A 25,000-nucleotide genomic window follows, 5' to 3' on the forward strand; every position below is an offset into this window, starting at 1 on the left:
AGCTGGGCTGGCCGAGCACACACCGGATGGCAGAGCCCACAGCTGATGGTCGAAAGCACACAGCTGGTGGCCGAAAGCCACACAGCTGATGGTCGGAAGCACACAGCTGATGGTCGAGCAGCCACACAGCTGATGCCGAGCACACAGCTGATGGTCGAGCATCACAGCTGATGGCCGAAAGCACACAGCTGATGCCGAAATCACACAAGCTGATGGTCGGCAAAGCGACACAGCGTATTGATGGAAAAGTTAACACACAGCTGATGGCCGGTTACACAGCTGATGGCTCGCATCACACAGCTGATGGTCGAGCACACAGCTGATGGCCGCCCCCACAAGAAAGTGCACACAGCTGATGGCCGAGCACACAACTGATGGCCAATTCTCCCCCTCCTCGCCAAAGCCAGGGTAAAAGCCCAAAGCAAGCTGATCCACTTTTCCATGTTTATAAGAGCATTACAATTAGAAAATATAATGGACAAAAGAAATCAAGGGACATTTAGAATAGATAAAAATATGCGATTAATTGCGAGTTAACTATGACATTAATGCGATTAATCGCGATTAAATATTTTAATCGTTTGACGGCACCATCAAAAATACTTTAGGGCTCAGAGGGTCCCATCGAGGAATGCTGTGTGGACTAGCCAGACCCTCCTCCGTAGCACTGTGGAGGAGGGTCTGGCAAAGCGAGACTACTAAAACCATAACTGACAGGACTACCAAAATAAGAGCTTTCTTTCTGTTGTCGTCTCCCAGTCTGCTGTGTGTGACCTGAGCAGGTACGTGCCTCCTGGTCCTACTAGATGGAGGCTGTTAACTCCGTCCTGACTGAGGTCAAAGGTCACAACCTTAATTATTTAGAGAGTGACTTTTGAGTTTAATCCTCCTGATCCTGAGGGAGGATCACACTTCCTGCTTCGCTGAATTAAGATGGTCCCCCCCCACGGACCGTCTGATAACGTTGTCATGGAAAATGAGCATTAACACACGTGACATCATCGGTTACCGTGGCAGCAGAGTTTAATCCCCTCTTTTGTTCCATCCTTGAAACTGCAGTCTTATTTCAACTTAATCTGAACCTCAGAGAAATCCTTTTTCAATGTGAGGTACTACAGACAGGAAGACCTTTATTCCAACCAAAAGATCAGATAAGATAAGATAGACTTTATTAATACCACAGTTGGGAGATTCTCTGCTACAGCAGCGCTCAAAAGTAAAATGTACACACAAATATAACACAACATACACTGGCAGACATAGCAGAGAAAAATATACATAAAGATGTTGTTTTAATTGATTCCTCAAAGACAACAATCACACACGAACGCTATGAAAGCAGACTGATGTCATAAAGTACCGTATGTATGACACGCCAATAGTAATGCCCATTTTGGCGTAGTTATCAAGATGCGCATCGCTTTTTAGCGCGTACGTATCCGGTGAAAGCGCCCTGATCTGGCGAGCCGAGTTTCCCACTCCCAGATCAGTCTGGCATCTTGAGATGAGAGAAAATTTGGAGACGTTCGCCAAACGACCGACCAATCAGCGTTGGTTTAGGCGTGACGCAGCGAGAAGCGACTGTTCGGTCTGAACAACGTGGCGGCTTCCACGGAGGAGATGAGCGTAGCTATCGCAGCAAGTTTTTTCCGAATTAGAAAGTATTCCTTCATTGGAAGAAGAGCTAAGAAAAACGGTACTGGAGGCTTTTCTCGGAGGAAAAGATGTTTCTGCTCTTCTCCCGACTGGTTTCGGCAAGAAGTTTGATCTGATTGGTTGATTTGGCCCATCTATCGCCAACTATAGGTGGTGATAGACAGATGGTTTATCCCAGGGGTCACCAACCTTTTCTAAACTGAGAGCTACTTCCTGGGTATTGAGTCATACGAAGGGCTACCAGTTTGATACACTCTTCTGAAATAACAACTGTGCTCAGTTTGCCTTTAGTTATATATGATTATTAATGATTAATGATAGTTATATATGATTATTAATAGTTATATATGATTATTAATGATTAATGACGCTTATCTATGTGAAGACACTGATCATGTTAATGATTTCTCACAACAATTATCAACAATGACTTAACAAGGTGGGAAACAGATAATATCAATATTCAATTTTCATTTTTAGAACAGGCCTGAGGGCTCCTCATGTGGTCCTTGGGGGCTACCCAGCTAACCAGTATTTTCGCCCCTTCCCAAAAGTTCTCCAACGGAAAGTTCCCAGATGGATATGCAGAGCAAATGCGAAGCGATCCAATCTGGTGGAGTCAGGTTACCATTGACCTACATTACGAGGGTAAAACACAGGACTTTCACCCAGGAGAGCCGGGATTGTGTCCCGCTTGAGGCGTTTTTAACCGTTTTTAACCGTTTTTTAAACATTGGGGCCTTCCCCCAATGTTTCTTTCCTAAACCCAATAACGCCACGTGGCGTGTACAGTACAGGCCAAAAGTTTGGACACACCTTCTCATTCAATGTGTTTCTTTATTTTCATGACTATTTACATTGTAGATTCTCACTGAAGGCATCAAAACTATGAATGAACACATATGGAATTATGTACTTAACAAAAAAGTGTGAAATAACTGAAAACATGTCTTATATTTTAGATTCTTCAAAAATATTTGCTAATTTGCTTTTTTTGATAACTCTGCAAATCCTTGGTGTTTTCTCAATGAGCTTCATGAGGTAGTCACCTGAAATGGTTTTACCTTCACAGGTGTGCTTTGTCAGGGTTCATTAGTGGAATTATTTCCCTTATTAATAAAAAAAGCAAAGGGTGGCTACTTTGAAGAATCTAAAATATAAGACATGTTTTCAGTTATTTCACACTTTTTTGTTAAGTACATAATTCCATATGTGTTCATTCATAGTTTTGATGCCTTCAGTGAGAATCTACAATGTAAATAGTCATGAAAATAAAAAGGAAACGCATTGAATGAGAAGGTGTGTCCAAACATTTGGCCTGTACTGTACGTTTACATCTGCTATATGCAGCGTAGACATACACGTGGACAGCAAAAATGCGTTCAGATTCCAACTGATCAACGTCCGTGTGTGATCAGATAATCACACACGGACGTTGTGAAAAGGATAAAGTGAATTTAAAAAGGTTCAGCGGTGGACTCAGATGGATGAGTGTCCTTGAACTAGTGGTGCTACGGTCGATCCGTGGTCCGTACGGGTCAACTATCACGGTTCGATATGCATGTGAACTGTGGACCAGTTGCAAAGTTAAACCAAAATAATAGTGTGAAATAAATGTTTACTGTCTACTGTTTACTTAAACCTACATTGTGTAATTTTTTAAGTTGATTCTTAGCAAAAAAAAAAACTTTCTTTCACAAATATGTGCTCATTCATGTGTAATTACTTCCAGAAACTAATCAAAGTGTTCTCATAAGCGTAGAATCTGACATTCAGACTCGCTCGAATGACGGCCGCCATGTAGCGCCTCCATCTTTAAAATACATTAGCCAAAGAGGGACATACCTCTGCATTTTGCGCTCTTACACTCAGTGGCACCGTGACGAATGCCAGGGGGAGATTACTTGCCAGGGAAGTTAAAAAGAGAATTAAAACGACAACGCGACAGGCAACGCAACAACAGCTGCGTGTAAACGATGGAGATGCTAAGAAGTCATTTCGGGTTCAGACACCGTTGGAGTTGGGAAGGGCTAGAAAGTAATATTCAGTTGGTTGTCATATACAATTTCACCGCTAGATGGGAGAACTTCTTACACAACGTAGCTTTAAAGGTCCCAGTGTGTAACACTTTTAGTTGTTCATTATCTAAATCTGTGTTGCCTGTTCACAAACTTGTCCTTTTTCATGATTTTATTTACCTCCACCATCAACTCCAAGTATTCCTATGGATCTTTTTCACAGCAGACATGTTGACTTGTCATAGTAGGAAAAGCACAGCTGAGATTGATAACCTTAACAATGGCTCAGTTCCATCAAGTGTCCCAGTAAGATATTTAAGCATGCACAATACCAGGGTCTCTCCTAAGTGGAATACAGCCATCAGTAATGGTTTAATACCAGGGTCTCTCCTAAGTGGAATGCAGCCATCAGTAATGGTTTAATACCAGGACCTCTCCTAAGTGGAATGCAGCCATCATTAATGGTTTAATACCAGGGCCTCTCCTAAGTGGAATGCAGCCATCAGTAGTGGTTTAATACCAGGACCTCTCCTAAGTGGAATGCAGCCATCAGTAATGGTTTAATACCAGGACCTCTCCTAAGTGGAATGCAGCCATCAGTAATGGTTTAATACCAGGACCTCTCCTAAGTGGAATGCAGCCATCAGTAGTGGTTTAATACCAGGACCTCTCCTAAGTGGAATGCAGCCATCATTAATGGTTTAATACCAGGACCTCTCCGTAAGGGAATGCAGCCATCATTAATGGTTTAATACCAGGACCCTCCTAAGTGGAATGCAGCCATCAGTAATGGTTTAATACCAGGACCTCTCCTAAGTGGAATGCAGCCATCAGTAATGGTTTAATACCAGGACCTCTCCTAAGTGGAATGCAGCCATCATTAATGGTTTAATACCAGGGCCTCTCCTAAGTGGAATGCAGCCATCAGTAATGGTTTAATACCAGGACCTCTCCTAAGTGGAATGCAGCCATCAGTAATGGTTTAATACCAGGACCTCCTTAAGTGGAATGCAGCCATCATTAATGGTTTAATACCAGGACCTCTCCTAAGTGGAATGCAGCCATCATTAATGGTTTAATACCAGGACCTCTCCTAAGTGGAATGCAGCCATCATTAATGGTTTAATACCAGGGCCTCTCCTAAGTGGAATGCAGCCATCAGTAATGGTTTAATACCAGGACCTCTCCTAAGTGGAATGCAGCCTTCAGTAATGGTTTAATACCAGGACCTCTCCTAAGTGGAATGCAGCCTTCAGTAATGGTTTAATACCAGGACCTCTCCTAAGTGGAATGCAGCCATCAGTAATGGTTTAATACCAGGACCTCTCCTAAGTGGAATGCAGCCTTCAGTAATGGTTTAATACCAGGGTCTCTCCTAAGTGGAATGCAGCCATCAGTAATGGTTTAATACCAGGACCTCTCCTAAGTGGAATGCAGCCATCAGTAATGGTTTAATACCAGGGTCTCTCCTAAGTGGAATGCAGCCATCAGTAATGGTTTAATACCAGGGTCTCTCCTAAGTGGAATGCAGCCATCAGTAATGGTTTATTACCAGGACCTCTCCTAAGTGGAATGCAGCCATCAGTAATGGTTTAATACCAGGGTCTCTCCTAAGTGGAATGCAGCCATCAGTAATGGTTTTGAATACACCTGTGCTTTTCCTGCTATGACGTGTCGACATGTCTGCCGTGAAAAATGTCTATTGGCTTGAAATTTTACATTCGCGTTTGCATGAACTGGGGTAGACGCTCCATATTCACGCTCCATCTTGAAACACATTAACCGGTAAGATACATACAGGACATACTGCTCCACCTTTGGTGTTTTCGCTGTCACATGATAAACTCACAGCTGCTGCTAACAGGTATCGTAGCTTCCAAGTGGCAAGTTTGAAGAAGGAAACATGGAGGACCGCACGTATTCAAAATCCAAATTTTAGGAACAGGAGTCTTCTTCTTCTTCACCCAGAAAAAGATAAAGGAGATTGAAAAGAGCAAGAGACCAGCTTTTTGAAGCGTGAAGGCTACCGTAGCTGTAATACCTTCTTTGAACTGCGTGGTGAGAGAGAGTTGATTGCGATATATGATCTCAACGCTATGGATTGGATAAATTCCCACACACTGGACCTTTAACATCCCACTGCGCAAAGACACGTCCAAACGACGTGTTGTCTACGTCGTTTTTGCACGTCCAATTTTTTTCGACGTCTACCGAACATCCATTATTGACGTCGAAAGGACCGCTGTATAAGGGCTAATTGCAGTCCAACTGTGGTCATTGTGGAAGTCTTTTCTACGTCAATTTCAAACTAATTTCAGACATCTTTTTTAATGCTTCTTAGCTCTGTGCATAACTGTAGTACCATTTCAGAAGGTGGCATACGGTTTCAGTTTATTTTCCTACAGCTTAAAAGCTTGCTTCCATGAAACCGTATATATCTATGCCATGAAACACGCTGAATCGCCCCAAACAGGCGCCAAATGCTTGGTGTGTTGCCTCGGCCAATCAGATTGGCGTTTAATGCTTGGGTCATGATAACGTGCTGCCTCAGCCAGAGTGGTGTTATTTATATGTTAATTATTTAAATTGCATTTCCAAATAAATAAATAAATACATTTATTAATTAATTATTTAAAATAAAATAAACCAGTAGAGGGAAAACAGGAATATGTAAAATAACAAAATATAATGTACTCAATAAATAAATAATGTATAACAAATAATGTTTAATCACAAATCATCATATTCATATTCATTAATCATATTGTTGACAACAATGTTGATATTTGTCATAAATAAACAATATTACATTAATAAATGTCAATTTCCCACACATGTTTAAGATGTCCACATGACGTCCAAAAAAGTTACCTAGTCTGACGTTCAAATGTTGAACTGCATATTGACGTCCAAATGGGGTCATTGTTAGACGTTCAAATAGCAGACCTAGTTTGCACGTCGTGTAGACGTCAAGAATTGGTCTGGACCGACGGACGCAATTTAGACATGATCTGCACGTCCATCAGACGTCTAATGTTTAGTGGGATAGGGCTGATAAATCTCTATGGAGGGGTGCCGTGAAAAGATACTGGTCCTCCTTTTTTCTGATTATATATTCAAATGACGATTAATAGGAAGAAGCCATTAATTGTTGGAGCGGATCTGAATCATCAGAAATTTTATCGAACCGTTGTTGTCACGAGTACTTTCACACAGAACGTGAATATCAAGCGGCGATAAAGCGTGGTCATTTTTTTTCCGGACAAAGTTGATTTTTCTGAGCTTTCGCGACGCGAATAAAGACATCGACCAATCACATTGTGTCGTTTATTGATGAGGATCAACATACAATAAAACGGAGGCTGATGTCCGAACCACAGACCGTAAAGACAGCAAACTTTATTACTCCTTTTAACCATCACAAAGGCAGCGTTTACCCAAGGGGAGGGGTAAGCCTCTCTCCCCAAAGCGAAGCTCCTATGGCGCCATTTTGATGCTAACAAGCCATCACCCTCCCGTTAGCATCCCATTGACTCCCATTCATTTTGGCGCCACTTTGACAGAGAATAACTTTACATCTGAAGAGTTTAAAGACTCTATTTGTCCGTTGTTTATTTCTAAAGAAACACGACAATGTATAAAAGGCTCCATTACCTTGTACCTCACGTTATGTCTCCGTAGCAGACGCTTTTATAACAATAGGCTAACGATTGGGTCATAACCACGAGACTTACTGTCACACAGTAGAGGAATTACCGTATAGTACAGGAGAAGCTCACAGGCAGTTTGGACTTCCATTATCTGTTTAGGTTTAATGACTAATGTTAACTAGCATGTTAGTGATCAGTAATTAGCCTGTGCCTATGTTATCTCCTTACATATACCTACGCTCTCCGTCTCTGTAAGATTGGGAATGATTGAGATTTCTCTCGGCACAGCTACCAGAAGACTTCACACTTTCAGACAGGTTGCTCACGTCACATCTACGTCTTCAAGCTCAGTTGGAGGCTGCTCAGTAACGCTCAGCCAGCACCGGGAAAGAGACTTCTGATATCCTTCACTGGTCTCGTACAGAGACACGGGGTCTGCTGGTCCATTTCTTTTAATGTCTATGTGTTTACCAGAGACTTTCTTTCCGTTCTTACCTTTCACAATAAAAGCCCTAGAGATATAACATTTGCAGAGGGAATTAAATTCACTGAGTATTTCGCTAAAAGGAAACTCATTGAATAGCTTACAGTAGCATAGTGTTAGCTTTTCCTGCTTCGGGGGGAGACGGAGCTGGAGTCTCCGGAGCTAATGTTAACGATCAATGATCACCAAATTTATCATGGCCATATTTTGTAATATCAAAAGAACTAAACCGAAATCCAACGATTATAAGTTATCTTACATTAACATTTTCTTCTCCATTGGCGCCTGTGACGAAGAAAAAGATCGTAAGCTTGTGTGGTAATCATTGATCACTGATCAATGATTACCACACAAGCTTTCTCATATTGCTCCTCATAACCACTGAAAACTGTCAAAAAATCAAACCAGAAATGTGGTGATGATTGATGGTTGTTTAGGTACATTAAACCGCATGAAGCTTTTTCACGTTAGGACTTATAAAGCCCATGAGAACCGTTGGGAGTCAACCCACAGCCGCTCCGCTGCCCTGCTGAAAATGTGAAGAAGAAACGAGTCAGATGTCAGATAACGTCCATAATAAAAGGACTTTGGGTTCGATTTTTTGACAGTTTTCAGTGGTTATGAGGAGCAATATGAGAGAGAAATTTGGTTATCATTGATGATTGTTTACGTACATTAAACCACGTTTTTATTCATTAGTAAGCTACAGGACAGCGTCTTTCAAACGTGACCTGCGCGAAAGAGAAAAAAAAAGAAAAAAGTATGCGTCATTGTAACCAGCACTTCTGGAAATGTACTTCCAAATGCATCTCTGTCTCCAGCACATTTCAAACCAAACTGACGCCCGTGGATTTACCCGTGAGTCAATCTGGAAAATAATTCGATATCGTATTTTTGACCCTCTGAATTTACCGTTGGATAAGCCTCGGCATGAGACAGGACGGCTTAGGACGCTCCAGGCTGCAGCCATACCCGCCTCCACAAGACTAGAGAGTGACTGCACGTGTGTGTGTGTGTGTGTGTGTGTGTGTGTGTGTGTGTGTGTGTGTGTGTTGTGTGACTATAAATGCAGCTCGTGTGAGAGCAAACCATCCTTATAGCTGTGTTTTGCCGCTTATTAGACCGATCACCCCCGAAATTGTGCAATGCAAAACAGGCTCATTGCAGCTACTAATGCAGGGAGAATAGACCTTTCTTGCCAAATGGATTTCTCTTCTTTTCATTTTTTAACAGATTGCAAAGTGGCACTTTTATTTTTTTTTCTATTTTTGAACTTGATGCAAATTTTGACACAGCTGCACTTTTATTTTCTTTATTTTTGAACTTGCTGTTATTTGATAGTTGTTACTTCAATAAATTGGAACATTTTAAGCTTGCTGCGTATTTCATTAGCATTGTGTTGGGGTGATGGGGGCAGGTGGGGCTTGAAAATTCCCCCTTGTCCAAAGTGGGGAACGACCGAAAAAGTTTGAGAACCACTGCCTTACAGGGAGGTGTGTTCAGGTGCATTCTGGGCGTGCTGGTCTTACAGGGAGGTGTGTTCAGGTGCATTCTGGGCGTGCTGGTCTTACAGGGAGGTGTGTTCAGGTGCATTCTGGGCGTGCTGGTCTTACAGGGAGGTGTGTTCAGGTGCATTCTGGGAGTATTGCTATCTTGAGGCAGCGGGAAGTGATGGCGCCATTGACCAACAAAAACCTGGTCTAAAGTCAGTAACGCAGCATTTCATTGTTATTTTAACAGAGCATTAGTAAAATGCTCCTAGGCTCGTGCACAGCGCGCGCACACTATGCTTGTTACACACACAGGGACGCACAGCAGCACGCACACACACACACACACACACACACACACACACACACACACATGCAGAAGATTATTAATAAAAATATTAGGGTGTAAATCCTCCATCATAACAGCAATGCTCAAAGGTCCAAACGCGCCTGGCTTTTAAAGGGAATGGGAGATGATCTCTGATTGGTTGATTGCATGTTACGCCCAAAACACACCTCTGATTAATGAAGACACGCCCTACACGCACCTGCGCCAAGCGCTTCACGCCGCGCGCTTAGATCGTTAAAATAGGGCCCGAAATCCTTACCACTAAGCGTTAACTCTCCTCACACTGCATCTCCGTCACTTCCTCTCTCTCTTCAGCAGCGTCTCCACAATGAACTCAAACTGTCCCACCAACACGGCAGATGAGCTGCCGTGAACGTACGAAACTTTTATTGAAAACTTTTCGCAAATTCGCATCGCTGGAGGACCCGTTGGCCATTCTAATCCTGAACGTAACCCTTTAACTTCTGCACAGCTGATATCAGACGCTAATATTCAAAGTGACGATGACGTATTGATCGGGCTTCAGTGTTTAAAAGTACTGCTGCTGCTGCTGTGAGTCTGCGATCTGAGCAGTGAAGAGGAAGAAACACTGCCCCAACATTCACTAAATGAACTGATGACCTTCCAGCTGGACCAGGCTGCAGGGCAGCGTGACAACACACACACACACACACACACACACACACACACACACACGGCAGTGAAAAGTAGAAAGTTAACAAGGCGGATGCAGGGTTGTGTGCGAGTGATGAGATGCCCTGCTTTACAAACACACACACACACACAAAAAAACACACACACACACACACACACACACACACACACACACACAAACACACACACACACACACACACACACACACACACACACACACACACACACACACACACACACACACACACACACACACACACACACACTGTCTCAACTCATTGTCATGAGGATGTGAGTTCACTCGGGATAATTCGGGGATAATTAGTCGGTTCTTGTCGTCCTGCGGGTGAAGCAGCTCCTCCACAGGAACAAAACAACGTGACCCTGAGTCACATGACCTGCACCTCCGCTGCTCATTGGACGAATGATAAACCTGCTGGGAAGCTGCCAGCTCCGAGTTTTCGGGGGAGGAAAGACTTTAAAGGCCCTTTTTTTAGAATAATCGCAGCCTATCTCTGCATGTTCATTATCGGTGCATAGGCCAAAGACAGAGAATCCAGCACAGTCACAGTTCAGGAAGCTTTATTTTGGGAAAGAAAGAAAAGGAACCAAGGACCAAGATTACCAACGAAATGCTCAGTCTGTGGTCAACGTATTCTCATGAACGGGTTCGCATGATATCGTACGAAAACTTATGCACAACAATTCGTATAATATCTAAAGAAAATATGCATTTATGGCGGCACATGACAGTTAAAGCGTAACTCTCGCCAAAATGCATCCTATGGTTTTTTTGTGAATGTACACGAGTCAAACGTTCGTTTAAAAGCATATTTAGGACGGAAGCGCCACTTTTAAGATTGACCGTATTTTTGTTTTTTTGGGTCAAATGGCCTTTTGAATGGGAGTGCTAGAGGGGCACTGCTATCGTCACCTTCCTAAAATAATTGCCTAAGTCATTTTTTAACAAAAATGATTTTGTTGCCTAAATCATCTCCTCATGGTGCAGGCCACCTCTGGTAAAATTGCCTACATCCTCAGTTGAACAGGTCATGTGATTCTACACCTTTAGTATAATTGCCGATGTCAAGCATGTGACTTAGGCAGTTTTATTTTTTGTGTTTTCTGAAAAACCTGAAAAAATGACTTAGGCAATTATTTTAGGAAGGTGACGCTATGCTAGCCTCAAAATAGTTATTTTTAAACCACTAAGTAGGCTCGACACAACATGAGACTTTGCTCCAAGTATCACCAGGGGCTCTACACCTTAACCAAAGTACTGACAACATTGGTTGTGTTCTGAGAGTTTACTAAAAAGAAAGGTTTTGAACAACTCACCGCAGCTCTGGTTGTTTCCGGCCACTACCACCTCGGCAGTCAAAACGAGTCGATATCCGAATGCGAATGAACGGACTCCATATGAGGCTCTTTTTTCAACTACGAGGTCAATATTGTTTTTCACTAACGACAAAACAACAAATAATCCGTGCATTTATACGGAGCTAAGCTTTAGGAGCTTTCCGTCTTTACTCTCCTCCCTGTTACGCTGCATTCGGAGATCGATTATTTTTGGCTGATAAAATGGCTGCGGCCGGAAACAACAAGAGCTGCGGTGAGTTGTTCAAAACCTTTCTTTTTAGTAAACTCTGTGTACACAACCAATGTTGTCAGTGCTGTCGTTAAGGTGTAGGGCCCCTGGTGATACTTGGAGCAAAGTCTCATGTTGTGTCGAGCCTTCTTAGTGGTTTAAAAATAGCTATTTTGAGACTAGCATAAAAGTGCCCCTAGCACTCCCATTCAAAAGGCCATCTGACCGAAAAACGAGACTACGGTCAATCTTAAATCTTAAATCCCGAATATGCTTTTAAACGGAAGTTTGACTCGTGTACATTCACAAAAAGTTGTACTTAGTGTCTTCATTAATCAGAGGTGTGTTTTGGGCGTAACATGCAATCAACCAATCAGAGATCATCTCCCATTCCCTTTAAAAGCCAGGCGCGTTTGGACCTTGGAGCATTGCTGTTATGATGGAGGATTTACACCCTATTTATTTTTTTTTTTTTTTTTTTTTTTTTTTTTTTTTTTTTTTTTTTTTTTTGCATATTTTTTTTTTTTTTTTTTTTTTTTTTTTTTTTTTTTTTTTTTGCGTCCTTGTGTGTAACAAGTATTGTGCGCGCTGTGCACGAGCCTAGGAGCATTTTACTAATGCTCTGTTAAAATAACAATGAAATGCTGCGTTATTGACTTTAGACCAGGTTTTTGTTGGTCAATGGTGCCATCACTTCCAACCGCCTCAAGATAGCAATACTCCCAGAATGCACCTGAACACACCTCCCTGTAAGACCAGCACGCCCAGAATGCACCTGAACACACCTCCCTGTAAGACCAGCACGCCCAGAATGCACCTGAACACACCTCCCTGTAAGACCGTGCTGGTTGCCGGGTGCAAGATAGGGGCCATAGTTTCTCCGTCTCCATCCGAAGCTAATCACTTCACTCTCTCACTCGCTCTACCACACACTCCCCACACACACAAACATACATAGCGGCTATGCTATTCTCTAAAAGAGATACACTACAACGACGCAGACACACCAGCACAAGTATGACTCTCACTTATGTAGACCGCGGCGAAAGCTCTGCGTAAGAAGGACTTCAGTAGGGGACACAAACACACGTTTCCCGGGTCAAAGCTTTTTGTTTTCCCCTGGAAAATCAAACTCCCTTCCACGGCTTGAAAGCGCTGTTTTTTTATTTCATTTTTGTTCATTGGTTTATTTAAAATGTGTAGCGTTGAGATCATATATCAACAATCAACTCTCTCGCGCCACGCAGTTCAAAGTTCATTCATATTACAGCTACGGTAGCCTTCATGCTTCAAAAAGCCGGTCTCTTGCTCTTTATCAATCTCCTTTTTCTTTTTCTGGGCAAAGAAGAAGAAGAAGAAGACTCCTGTTCCTGAAATTTTGGATTTTGAATACGTTTTGGTCCTCCATGTTTCCTTCTTCAAACTTGCCACTTGGAAGCTACGATATTAGCAGCATTAGCAGCAGCTGTGAGTTTGTCATGTGACAGAGAAAACGTGAAAGGCGGAGCAGTATGTCCTGTATGTCCCTTACACACACACACACACACACACACACACACACACACACACACACACACACACACACACACAGGTGGAGCAGTGTGTCCTGTATGTATCTTACCAGCTAACGTATTTCAAAGATAGATCATGAATATGGAGCGTCTACTCCAGTTCATGCAAATGCAAATGTTAAATTTCCAGCCAATAGGAATACTTGGAATTGATGGTGGAGGTAAATATTCATGAAAAAGGACAAGTTTGTGAACGGGCAACACAGATTTTGTTAATGAACAACTAAACACGCTACACACTGGGACTTTAAAAGGGTTAGGAGAGAGGAACAAACATAAGGGTAAAGTACCTCAGATGAGTTAAACCAGCTGTTGCTGATTGCAGTTTTGATTGATTTTAATCCATCTCTTGAGTGTGGTTTTAAGTGATAGACTGCTTGTGCTTTCTCTGAGACTTTGCATACAGCAAAACATACAAATGCTACACTTTTTGTAGCTATATTTTCAAATGGATGAGAGCAGCCAATGGCAAAATTCACCTGAATTTACCGTGTGGTCGTGTGGTAATTTCAGGCCCTCCCCACTGACTTTGAACGCGTTGTCTAGTGAGGCCACTGATCTCACTGAGTACCTCTCTACACCTAAATGTAAAAACAGCTGGACACAACCGCAAGGCATTGTGGGAAACAGGAAATCTAGGAAATCACTAAATGAGAGAGAGAAAAAGAGCTCATCATCATCATCATAATCTCGCTGTGCGGTCCATCACTGGGGTTTATATATATGTGTGTGTGTGTGTGTGTGTGTGTGTGTGTGTGTGTGTGTGTGTGTGTGTGTGTGTGTGTGTGTGTGTGTGTGTGTGTGTTCATGGTCCTCAGGTACTAACACATAAATCACGGACCAGATCACACACACACACACACACACACATCTAGGTCACAGCTGTTCACTACAATTTTTTTCTGCTTTCCCTTCCTCTGGAAGCGGTCACATCTCTCCTCCTCCCATTTCTCTCTACCATCATTCTCATTCCTCCTCTTTGACCTTAATGGGAATCTTGAAGTCGAGGAAATAAGCGAAGCAGAAAAAACACAAATCAGTGATCTTACTAAGAGACTTCCTCTGAAGTATTCCAATCCTTTTACTGCAGTTAAAATACTAACGATACAGTTTTTCCTGATTGCTTTGACCTGTTTAAAGAAACCAGGGATCCATTCGGCTTTCATCATCACTGTCTCAGCAGAGCAGAAGACACCTCTTGCAAATGTGCTAACCCTTTCTCATTGGATTGACACATCCCCCCCCCCCACACACACACCCCCACCCCCACCCTTCTGCAGAACAGTTAACATGGATGTCATTTAAGCAGTCCAAACTCCATTGTTATGAAGCTCAGCGCAAATTCTTTCAGGAAGACTTCTAATCACTGCGATCACCACTATATCTCTCCCTAAATCTTTTCAGCTGTTAAGAGGTGTTCACTCTTCAGTAAACCAATCAGAATTGGCCACAAATTCATGATCCAATCATGACAGCATGACATCCTGTTTTAAATGTCTTCTCTCCTTGCTATCAGCTGGCTTCTCAGGCAAACGTGCAACCCTCCTCCTCCTCCCCTTCCACCTCCGGGCTTCATCATCCACTGCAACCAGAGTCCCCTTCCAGAGGACGGGTCCTTCGTTCGGCTTCCTGGTTTCCTCTCCGCCATCACCAGTGTTTAGGCTCCATTGGGGGTGGGGGTGGGGGGGGAATATGTCGGTTTCTCTACCCCTTTAAATATTTTAATGATGGAGTCTAATCCCCAAAGATTTGGACATTTTATGTACCGTATTTTCCGGACTATAAGTTGCACTTTGTTTCCCTACTTTGGCTGGTCCTGCGACTTATAGTCAGGTGCGACTTATATATAAAAATATATATAATTTAACATGTTTTTAAATGTTAATTCATACTGAAAACATCACCGTCTACAGCCGCGAGAGGGCGCTCTAGGCTTGTGACGACTAGAACGCTGCTCCTAAAGACAACGGAGAAAGAAAAGAGATAACAAACTGCAGGTAGTAAAACATGCAGCTGAAAATGGTAATCGAGCAGCAGAAAGAAAGTTTGAAATGAGAGAGAAACTTGTGAGGGAGACTGGAGAAAAGGTGACTCTTACTGCAATGAAGAAATCAGAGAAAGCTAATCGGCTAATCGGCTAATGGCGGGCTGAGAGCGAGATGGCCAGAGCTGGAGGAAGGAGTCGGGAGGGGCTGGTCAACGGTGCAGCTACGTCTGCACGCCTTTTAATCCATCCATGCTCCACGCCCTGGTAGCTAGGTGTTCTGGGTGCTATTGTGTAGTTCAATAACTGTTAATGTGTTATTTTAACATACCGGACACCTACCGTATTCAGCCTGTTGTTCTGTGAGCTATTGTGTAGTTGACAGATGAAAAAGGTTGTTTTTGGTCTTGGATTTTGTGAAATAAATTTCTAAATAAATGCGACTTATACTCCGGAGCGACTTATAGTCCGGAAAATACGGTACATTTCATATTATGCTTATCTACAATAAATATTTGCATATCTGCAATGAAGTCTCTCCTGATTGCAGGGCTGGACTGGGACAAAAAATCGGCCCTGGCATTTTTGGCCCAGGCGGCCCACACCCACCGTGATTGGTCAGACACATTCCCTGCAGACAGTCCTCTTAAAATATGCGTGCGTTCTATGATATGAGTTGCCTAGTGTTCAGCGTTCATGTGATCGTTTTGGATCCTTCAAGAGGGGTCTCAAGACTTATCTGTTGATCTTACACTTAAATAATTCATTCATTCTTAGAGTTATGATTTGTATATTTATGGTATTTTTGTTATTTTTTATTATTGATATTTTATATTTTATTGTCATTATTGTTTTTATTACTATTTTGCTGGACAAAAGTGTCTGCCAAATACAATAACCATAACCCTTCACAAAAGCTACAATAAAGCTGAGAATATATGCCCTGGAAAAGAGCTAATTAAGCAATTCAAGGAACACTGATGCTTGTATCAACACTGATTTTATAGATCACACAGACTTTTCAGCTACCCAACAGGCTAACCGCTAGCATTTTCAATGTAAGCTTAAGCAGTTAGGTTACCTGACAGCCACTAATGTTACAGCCAAACTGCTTGTTGTCGTTATGACGTGAGCCGCACACACACACACACACACACACACACACACACACACACACACACACACACACACACACACACACACACACACACACAGCCTCCCTCCCTTCCTGAGAGTCCCTGTTGATTTGTCTACTCCTTACCACATTATTGACTACGTTTACAAGCTGTAAATTTTCGGGTTATGGTCGGGTTAAGGTCACTATTCTGGTTTCTGAAAAATTCGGAATAACCCGTTTACATGTGTGAGCAGAGAGAGTTACTCCTGTATACGTGGAATCTGTAATCAAATGGTGATATCCCGATGTAAACGGCGAGGCACGGTTAGCGTCTGGACGTAGCCTACGGACAACCTTAAGACGCAATAACTTTTCGGTCACCTTCTCATAAACCTCACTATCTCGGTACTTTCTGCCGTCAACAAAAGACATTATATTCATGGTTTCACCACACTAATGAAGACATTATATTCATGGTTTATCACCACACTAATAAAAGACATTATATTCATGGTTTTCACCACACTAATAAAAGACATTATATTCATGGTTTTCACCACACTAATAAAAGACATTATATTCTGGTTTCACCACACTAATGAAGACATTGGTCCTCCTCTCAAAATGTGGTGCTGTGCTGCTCCATGTTTCCTCATAGACAGTGTATAATTTCCTCTACTTTTGTTTATTCGGTATATGCAGGTTTCTGCATTGAATATTTATAATATATTATTTTTATTTTTTCATTTTTTAAAATTCCTCTACTCAAAACGAGACTCCTTGGTAGAAATCGAATATGTCTTGTGTGGGATCGATACGTTTATGACCAAATTTGTTAGAAAGGGGACGGTACTATTGTTTTAAAGATATGGATATGGTTTGCGGTGTTTACGTGGAATTGAGCATTCAAAGAATCTGGTGTGTTTGGGCGGTGAAAAATTGTAGTATCCTGTCCTCCTGTTGAATTAGCTATTAAATGATCTCACGGTGAATTTGGTGAAATGAACACGGCCCCTTAAGTTAAAGGGGTGATAGAATGATTATTTAGGGTATTTTACACTGTTCCTTCAGGTCTCCTAATGGGGTATGTAACATTGGTTGGGCCGGAAATTGCCAGAATGATATTTTATTAGGCCCTTAACTACCCTGTGAATATGGCTCTATTTGGAACAAGAGCTTTTCTTCCAAATATGGTATGCTCATTAATATTCAGAATGAGCTGCGCGCTGATTGGTTTGAGCAAACTACATAGAAACACATGGGAGACTCGGCAGCAGGCCTCATATTTCAGACACTGCAAAGTTATACATTGTTTGTCGGGCTATTTCGTTATTAAATTCACTTCTGAGACTTTTTTAAGTGAGAAATCAACTATATAAAGCTCAAATATGGGCCGTTTTACGAAAATTGATGGCTAATTGCAGATTTGGTAAAACTGTGTGTCGGATTTCAGCGCCGGTGCTGCCTCGCTGCCCGGCCTGCCTTCCTTCACAGACCCCGGCCTGCTGTGAGGTAGATGGAGCTCAGTCAATCTCTTACCACAGGTTCCAGTTAATCTCTGCCGTCATAACTAGAGTAGCTATATTTACAGTTTGAATTTCGTCACGCCACTTACACAACATCTACCTAAATGTCTTATAAAGCTAACAACGGTGTCCGATTTAAATTTAAAAATTTTTTGAAAAATTGTGTTTTTTTTTTTGGGGGGTTGTTTTTTTTTTACTATATATCTGTGTGCTACAAATCACAGATAGTTTGCTTCATTTTCGGCATAATTCGAGTTATATTTACAGTTTGAATTTCGTCCACGCATTATACAACATCTAGCTACCTAAATGTTTTGTTTTGAAGTTAATGAATATTTGTGAATTCCAGAGGAATTCTAAGAGGAGTCTAGCTAGCTCTCATTGATAGAGCTTCCAACGGATCAAGCAGGCGTTTATTTCCCCGATCGTTTGTTTAAATAACTCAACACATTATAATTACACACATTAAAAGAGTAACTGGAACCTGTGGTAAGAGATTGCTGGCATAACAAGCTCGCTGACCGCGCTCTCACTCACACACACCGGACATTTAGCTAGCAGGAAGAGGGGAGTTGCAGGCCCTGGAGCTCTGTCAGGGCAGGGGCGTTTAGTAGTCCATTAGCCCAAAAAACTGTGACTTTGCGCGGGTATGGAGTGCTGTGGGCTGCCAGCCGTGACGGAGCTCCATCTACCTCACAGCAGGCCGGGCGGAGAGGCAGCAACACAGGCAGCACCGGCGCTGAACTCCGACACACAGTCGGACAAAATTTGCAATTAGCCATCAATTTTCGTAAAGCGGCCCATATTTGAGCTTTACATAGTTGATTTCTCGCATAAAAAAGTCTCAGAAGTGAATTTTGTAATGGAATAGCAGAGATCTGCGTGACCTAGATTCAGAAGACTACCTGATCTCAGGTCAGTTGTGTAGCCTATGTAAATGTTCTCTTAATACACCCATGGGCTGACAAAGGTTCCGGTTTTTGGGAGGTTGACGTCAACTTCCAGCTTTGTTGGGATTCGCCTGTTTTCAGCGGCAGTTTCAAAATATGAGATTTTCATAGTAAAGGGGTGTCAGTGGGACTTTGAGCTTCTATGTATGTCCTATTTACCCACCGAACTGTCGTTATTCAACTATGACAGGGTAAAATTGGTTTTGCATTCTATCACCCCTTTAAGGAAAAGGTCGTGGGTGGGCTTACGGTTCTGTGACACGCGAAACCAACTGGACGGAAAAGAAGAAAGCGACTTTAGGAAACTTGACACGTGGGACACAATCCCCCGATCTCCTGGGTGAAGGTCCTGTGTTGTTTGACCCATCCACCCCCCCCAACCAACCTCCCTATGCGGATTTTCGGGCTTTCATACTTCTTCGGGGGCTGTCGGCGTTCATTTTGGCCGAGCTGACGTGTTCAGTCGGCGGCAGGGCAGTCGGGACTCACCCGGAAAAGGGGAGCAGAATGAGGTGACTAGAGTCTCTCAAAATCTGAGGAAAATCTTTTAAACTGACTTTTGTTGAGCTGAAATGAAGACAGATTCAGCAAATGTATACACTCACACACACACACACACACACATATAGACACACACACACACGGCCTATTTCTCTCTGCAAATGTTCTCAGAAACATGTCTCGGTGAACTATTTTAGTACAATATGAGATCGTATTCTGAACGAGCCGCCATGACAGTCTGGCTTTGAATTTCCGGAGAAACCAGACCCCATGTGACGCGTTCGTCCAATCAGCTGCCGGTTGTCATTTCTTGGGCAACAACACAGAGTTATGGAGACGTATTACGTTTCTCAAGTGTGTCCCGAGGCAGTTTTCTGGACCTCTGGGACCCGACTGATCTTCTCGACTGGCTTTTCTGCCGAGGATCGGCGGTCTGGTTCGTGTGTACCGGTTTTTAATAATGCTACGCCATCTTCTCATTGACTTTACATTGGCATTGTTTTCCGCGGTGGCCACACAGCCTTTTCACCCTTTCCGTTATTGTTCCGTAACAATTCTTGATCATTTCACAGAATTCTGTGCGACCAGGCTGAACAGAAAGCATCCGTTCCTAACTATAAGAAACTACCTACATCAGTATGACATCACTGAAGCACCTGTTTGACACTCCTACACACAAATCTTCAATTAGAAATCAGTCTGCAGGGTTAGGCCATGTGGCCCCATAGATCAGTCTGCAGGGTTAGGCCATGTGGCCCCATAGATCGGTCTGCAGGGTTAGGCCATGTGACCCCATAGATCGGTCTGCAGGGTTAGGCCATGTGACCCCATAGATCGGTCTGCAGGGTTAGGCCATGTGGCCCCATAGATCGGTCTGCAGGGTTAGGCCATGTGGCCCCATCGTCAAGACACAAGAGACTCAGGGCTAGATTTATCAAGCCGTTTGCGCCTGTTTCCAGGCGCTAATTGGTCGCAAAGACGGACGTAACCGATGCGGGCTATTTACAAACAGGGCGCACTTGGGTAAAATCGCAGATTGTCTGCCACATGAGCGAGAAGAGACAAGTTGCGCTTTCAATATGCGTTCGGTGGGGGCGTGGGGGAAAGTGGGAGTTCCACCCAAAAGGTGGGAGGATAAGAGCAAAGTGCACCTAATTATATATTCTGTGGTATTTACAAAGACTGTCAGTAGTAGCGCCTCTATTCTGCGGGGGAAATTCTCCGCCTCTTTAAACCAGCCGCAGTCGAGTTTCCTCGTAGACCTTTATGCCGCTGGTGAAATGGCAACAGTAATTTGAGCAAGACGAAGACATAGGCGAGGCTGAAAATATTTTTAACACAAGAATCACACTTTGTCAGTGAACACAACATCATTTAGCGTTACAGATCAAGTAGACATGCAATATTAGAGTTACTGGAAGAAATCAAAGATGACATCGAATCTCCCACTCAGTGTTCACATCCCATTCCAGCAGTGGTTAAACTCCTCGCTACATTACAAATATTGGCATCAGGATCATTTCAAACAGTCATAGCATCAGCAGTGGGGATATCGCAGTCTGCACTCAGCCATATCATAGCACATGTACCGCTTTGCTACAGCGCAATCTACGGTCTAGTGGGCGGAGAAAGACGCTGATTGGCTGATGGGTGTCAGGGTTGATAAATACTACGCAAAATGTGGAAGCATAGCGTGCGCTATTACCGAACTCGCATAAATGGACGCAGCGCCAACTGCGCTAGTGTTAGTAAATCTAGCCCTCAGTATCAATACTGGCTATTTCTTATACTCCACAGTATTAGATGTTTATACTTTACTGTAATATATTTTATTTTTATTTTCTTAATTTCTTATACTCTAATAGATTTTATTTTGGTTTGGTTTACATGTATTTTGTGTAATATTTACAGTATTTCAGTTTTCAGCCACAGTTTGAAAATAATAATCAATGGAATCAATAAAATTTGCATCAAAGCATTTGTGATTCTGGATCCAATTCTTTGCAAGAAGGCAAATTTGACAACAAATGGCTCTGGCATGAAAGCTACGTACAGTAATAGGCTGACAAGCAATGGTGCACTGATTCACACTGAGTGCTGTATTCAGTATTTTGTTGTCCACTGTGTAATGGTTGATTGGAAGAGCTCATACACTTGTTTGCAAGTTGTGTTGTTTGAAGGCAAAATTAGCTTTTGTTACATATTTTAAATGTTTTGTCATGGTTAGAGCCTTTTGCAAACAAATTGTGTCATTTAGACCATGAGTGCCACTGTTTCGGCCTGTGTGTTAACTGTTTTGAAAATGTGGAGTTTGAGTTGAGTACTGTATCAAAGCAATCAAGAAAAACTGTAATACCACACAGTGAAAACAATCCACTACAAGCAAAAGTCCTGCATTCAAAATACTCCTGAAGTAGAAGTGTAAATGTTGCAGTACAATGTTCCCTGTCACCTAGAAACCTTTTTATTAACCAAACCATACCACTCTTTGGAGCATAACATGGAGCATCTAAATGAACCTACAATCTACTTCTAGATCAACAACAAACGATTTTACACTCAAAGTAGTCTATATCAACCCGTTCACACTCCGAACTCGAGAAATACGGACGTTTGGACAGTGGCTGTCAACGTCTGAAGCAACGAAAAAGTTTTTTTTTAAGCCCGACCTTTTCCTTAACATAACTGCGTCAAAACGGACATTAATAGTCCCGACCAAGCGTGTTGATTTTAAAATCAACAGAGACCATAATAAAAAAAAATGAACATCATTCTGTGTTGCAGAAGACTTAAAACTAGCGATTGAGACCATAAACTCATTAAGAAAATGTTTACTGAGGTAATACATCAAGTGAGAAGTGGGTCACTTTCTCATAGACTTCTACAGAAACTGAACTCCTTTTGCAACCCCCATGTCGCCCCCTACTGGAATTCAGATATAATGCAGCTTTAAGGAGTGGATTTGTGAGGACTATGGTTAACTGCTCCTCAGATCTCTGCAGGGTAAATCCAGACAGCTAGCTAGACTATCTGTCCAATCTGAGTTTTCTCTCACACGATTAAAACTACTTTTGAACATACACGTTCCACCAAAACAAGTTCCTTCCTGAGACTATTTAGCAGAGGCACCGTGGCTCCGTCCAGAGCTTAGCAGCGCCCAAGATGATTGTGATTGGTTTAAAGAAATGCCAATAAACCAGAGCACGTTTTTCTCCCATCCCATAATGCTGTGTGGACTAGAAAGAGTGACAACTACAGCTACAGCATTGCTCTGAAAATATGAAATACAAGGTTGGTATTGGCAGGTTGAAAGTAATCACATCTTCTCTCTCTCTCTCTCTCTTCGTCTGTCTCTAGGTGCTGGTCGCAATGGCTACACCAACGCAGTGGATGGGGAGGAGGGAGGAGGTGAGGGTGAGGAAGAGGAGGAGGGAGGAGAGGGGGATGGAGGAGGAGAAGGAGGAGAAGGGGGAGGAGAGGAGAGGGACCCCGAGTGGGATGAAGAGCTGGACGGAGAGGAAGGGGAAGTGAGGATGACGAGAACCGACACGCTTTACTCAACCACGAGTTCGACCGGGACACAGAGGAGGAGAGGACAACACGCCAAGAAACAGGTGAGACAACACGCTAAGAAACAGGTGAGACAACACGCTAAGAAACAGGTGAGACAACACGCCAAGAAACAGGTGAGACAACACGCTAAGAAACAGGTGAGACAACACGCTAAGAAACAGGTGAGACAACACGCAAAAAAAACGGAGAGACAACACGCTAAGAAACAGGTGAGACAACACGCTAAAAAAACGGAGAGACAACACACTAAGAAACAGGTGAGACAACATGCTAAGAAACAGGTGAGACAACACGTTAAGAAGCAGTTGAGACAACACGCTAAGAAACAGGAGAGACAACACGCTAAGAAACAGGTGAGACAACATGCTAAGCAAAAGGTGAGACAACACGCTAGAAACAGGTGAGACAACACGTTAAGAAACAGTAGAGATAACACGCTAAGAAACAGGTGAGACAACAAGCTAAGAAACAGGTGAGACAACACGTTAAGAAACAGTAGAGATAACACGCTAAGAAACATGTGAGACAACACACTAAGAAACAGGTGAGACAATACGCTAGAAACAGGTGAGACAACACGCTAAGAAACAGGTGAGACAACACGCTAAGAAACAGGTGAGACAACACGCTAAGAAACAGGTGAGACAACACACTAAGAAACAGGTGAGACAACACGCTAAGAAACAGGTGAGACAACACGCTAAGAAACAGGTGAGACAACACACTAAGAAACAGGTGAGACAACACGCTAAGAAACAGGTGAGACAACACACTAAGAAACAGGTGAGACAACACGTTAAGAAACAGTAGAGATAACACGCTAAGAAACAGGTGAGACAACAAGCTAAGAAACAGGTGAGACAACACGTTAAGAAACAGTAGAGATAACACGCTAAGAAACATGTGAGACAACACACTAAGAAACAGGTGAGACAATACGCTAGAAACAGGTGAGACAACATGCTAGAAACAGGTGAGACAATACGCTAGAAACAGGTGAGACAACACGCTAAGAAACAGGTGAGACAACACGCTAAGAAACAGGTGAGACAACACGCTAAGAAACAGGTGAGACAACACGCTAAGAAACAGGTGAGACAACACGCTAAGAAACAGGTGAGACAACACGCTAGAAACAGGTGAGACAACACGCTAGAAACAGGTGAGACAACACGCTAAGAAACAGGTGAGACAACACGCTAAGAAACAGGTGAGACAACACGCTAGAAACAGTAGAGACAACACGCTAAGAAACAGGTGAGACAACACGCTAGAAACAGTAGAGACAACACACTAAGAAACAGGTGAGACAACATGCTAGAAACAGGTGAGACAACACGCTAAGAAACAGGTGAGACAACACGCTAGAAACAGGTGAGACAACACGCTAGAAACAGGTGAGACAACACGCTAGAAACAGGTGAGACAACACGTTAAGAAACAGTAGAGATAACACGCTAAGAAACAGGTGAGACAACAAGCTAAGAAAAAGGTGAGACAACACGTTAAGAAACAGTAGAGATAACACGCTAAGAAACATGTGAGACAACACACTAAGAAACAGGTGAGACAATACGCTAGAAACAGGTGAGACAACACGCTAAGAAACAGGTGAGACAACACGCTAAGAAACAGGTGAGACAACACGCTAAGAAACAGGTGAGACAACACGCTAAGAAACAGGTGAGACAACACGCTAAGAAACAGGTGAGACAACACGCTAAGAAACAGGTGAGACAACACGCTAAGAAACAGGTGAGACAACACACTAAGAAACAGGTGAGACAACACGCTAAGAAACAGGTGAGACAACACACTAAGAAACAGGTGAGACAACACGTTAAGAAACAGTAGAGATAACACGCTAAGAAACAGGTGAGACAACAAG

General features: G+C 42.7%; 1 protein-coding gene across 1 annotated transcript in view; it reads left to right on the forward strand.

The window, feature by feature from the left end:
* The window catches only part of LOC120559065 (voltage-dependent L-type calcium channel subunit alpha-1F-like), a gene marked incomplete at its 3' end in the record, with an annotated part of 110,981 nt that overhangs the window by 18,222 nt on the left and 67,759 nt on the right, over nucleotides 1–25,000 (forward strand). The window contains 1 exon segment of the mRNA XM_039800488.1: nucleotides 22,897–23,153. Coding sequence (XP_039656422.1) covers nucleotides 22,897–23,153 — 257 coding nt within the window.

The sequence above is a fragment of the Perca fluviatilis genome, chromosome 5 (assembly GCF_010015445.1).
Source record: "Perca fluviatilis chromosome 5, GENO_Pfluv_1.0, whole genome shotgun sequence".
Taxonomy (NCBI): Eukaryota; Metazoa; Chordata; class Actinopteri; order Perciformes; family Percidae; genus Perca; species Perca fluviatilis.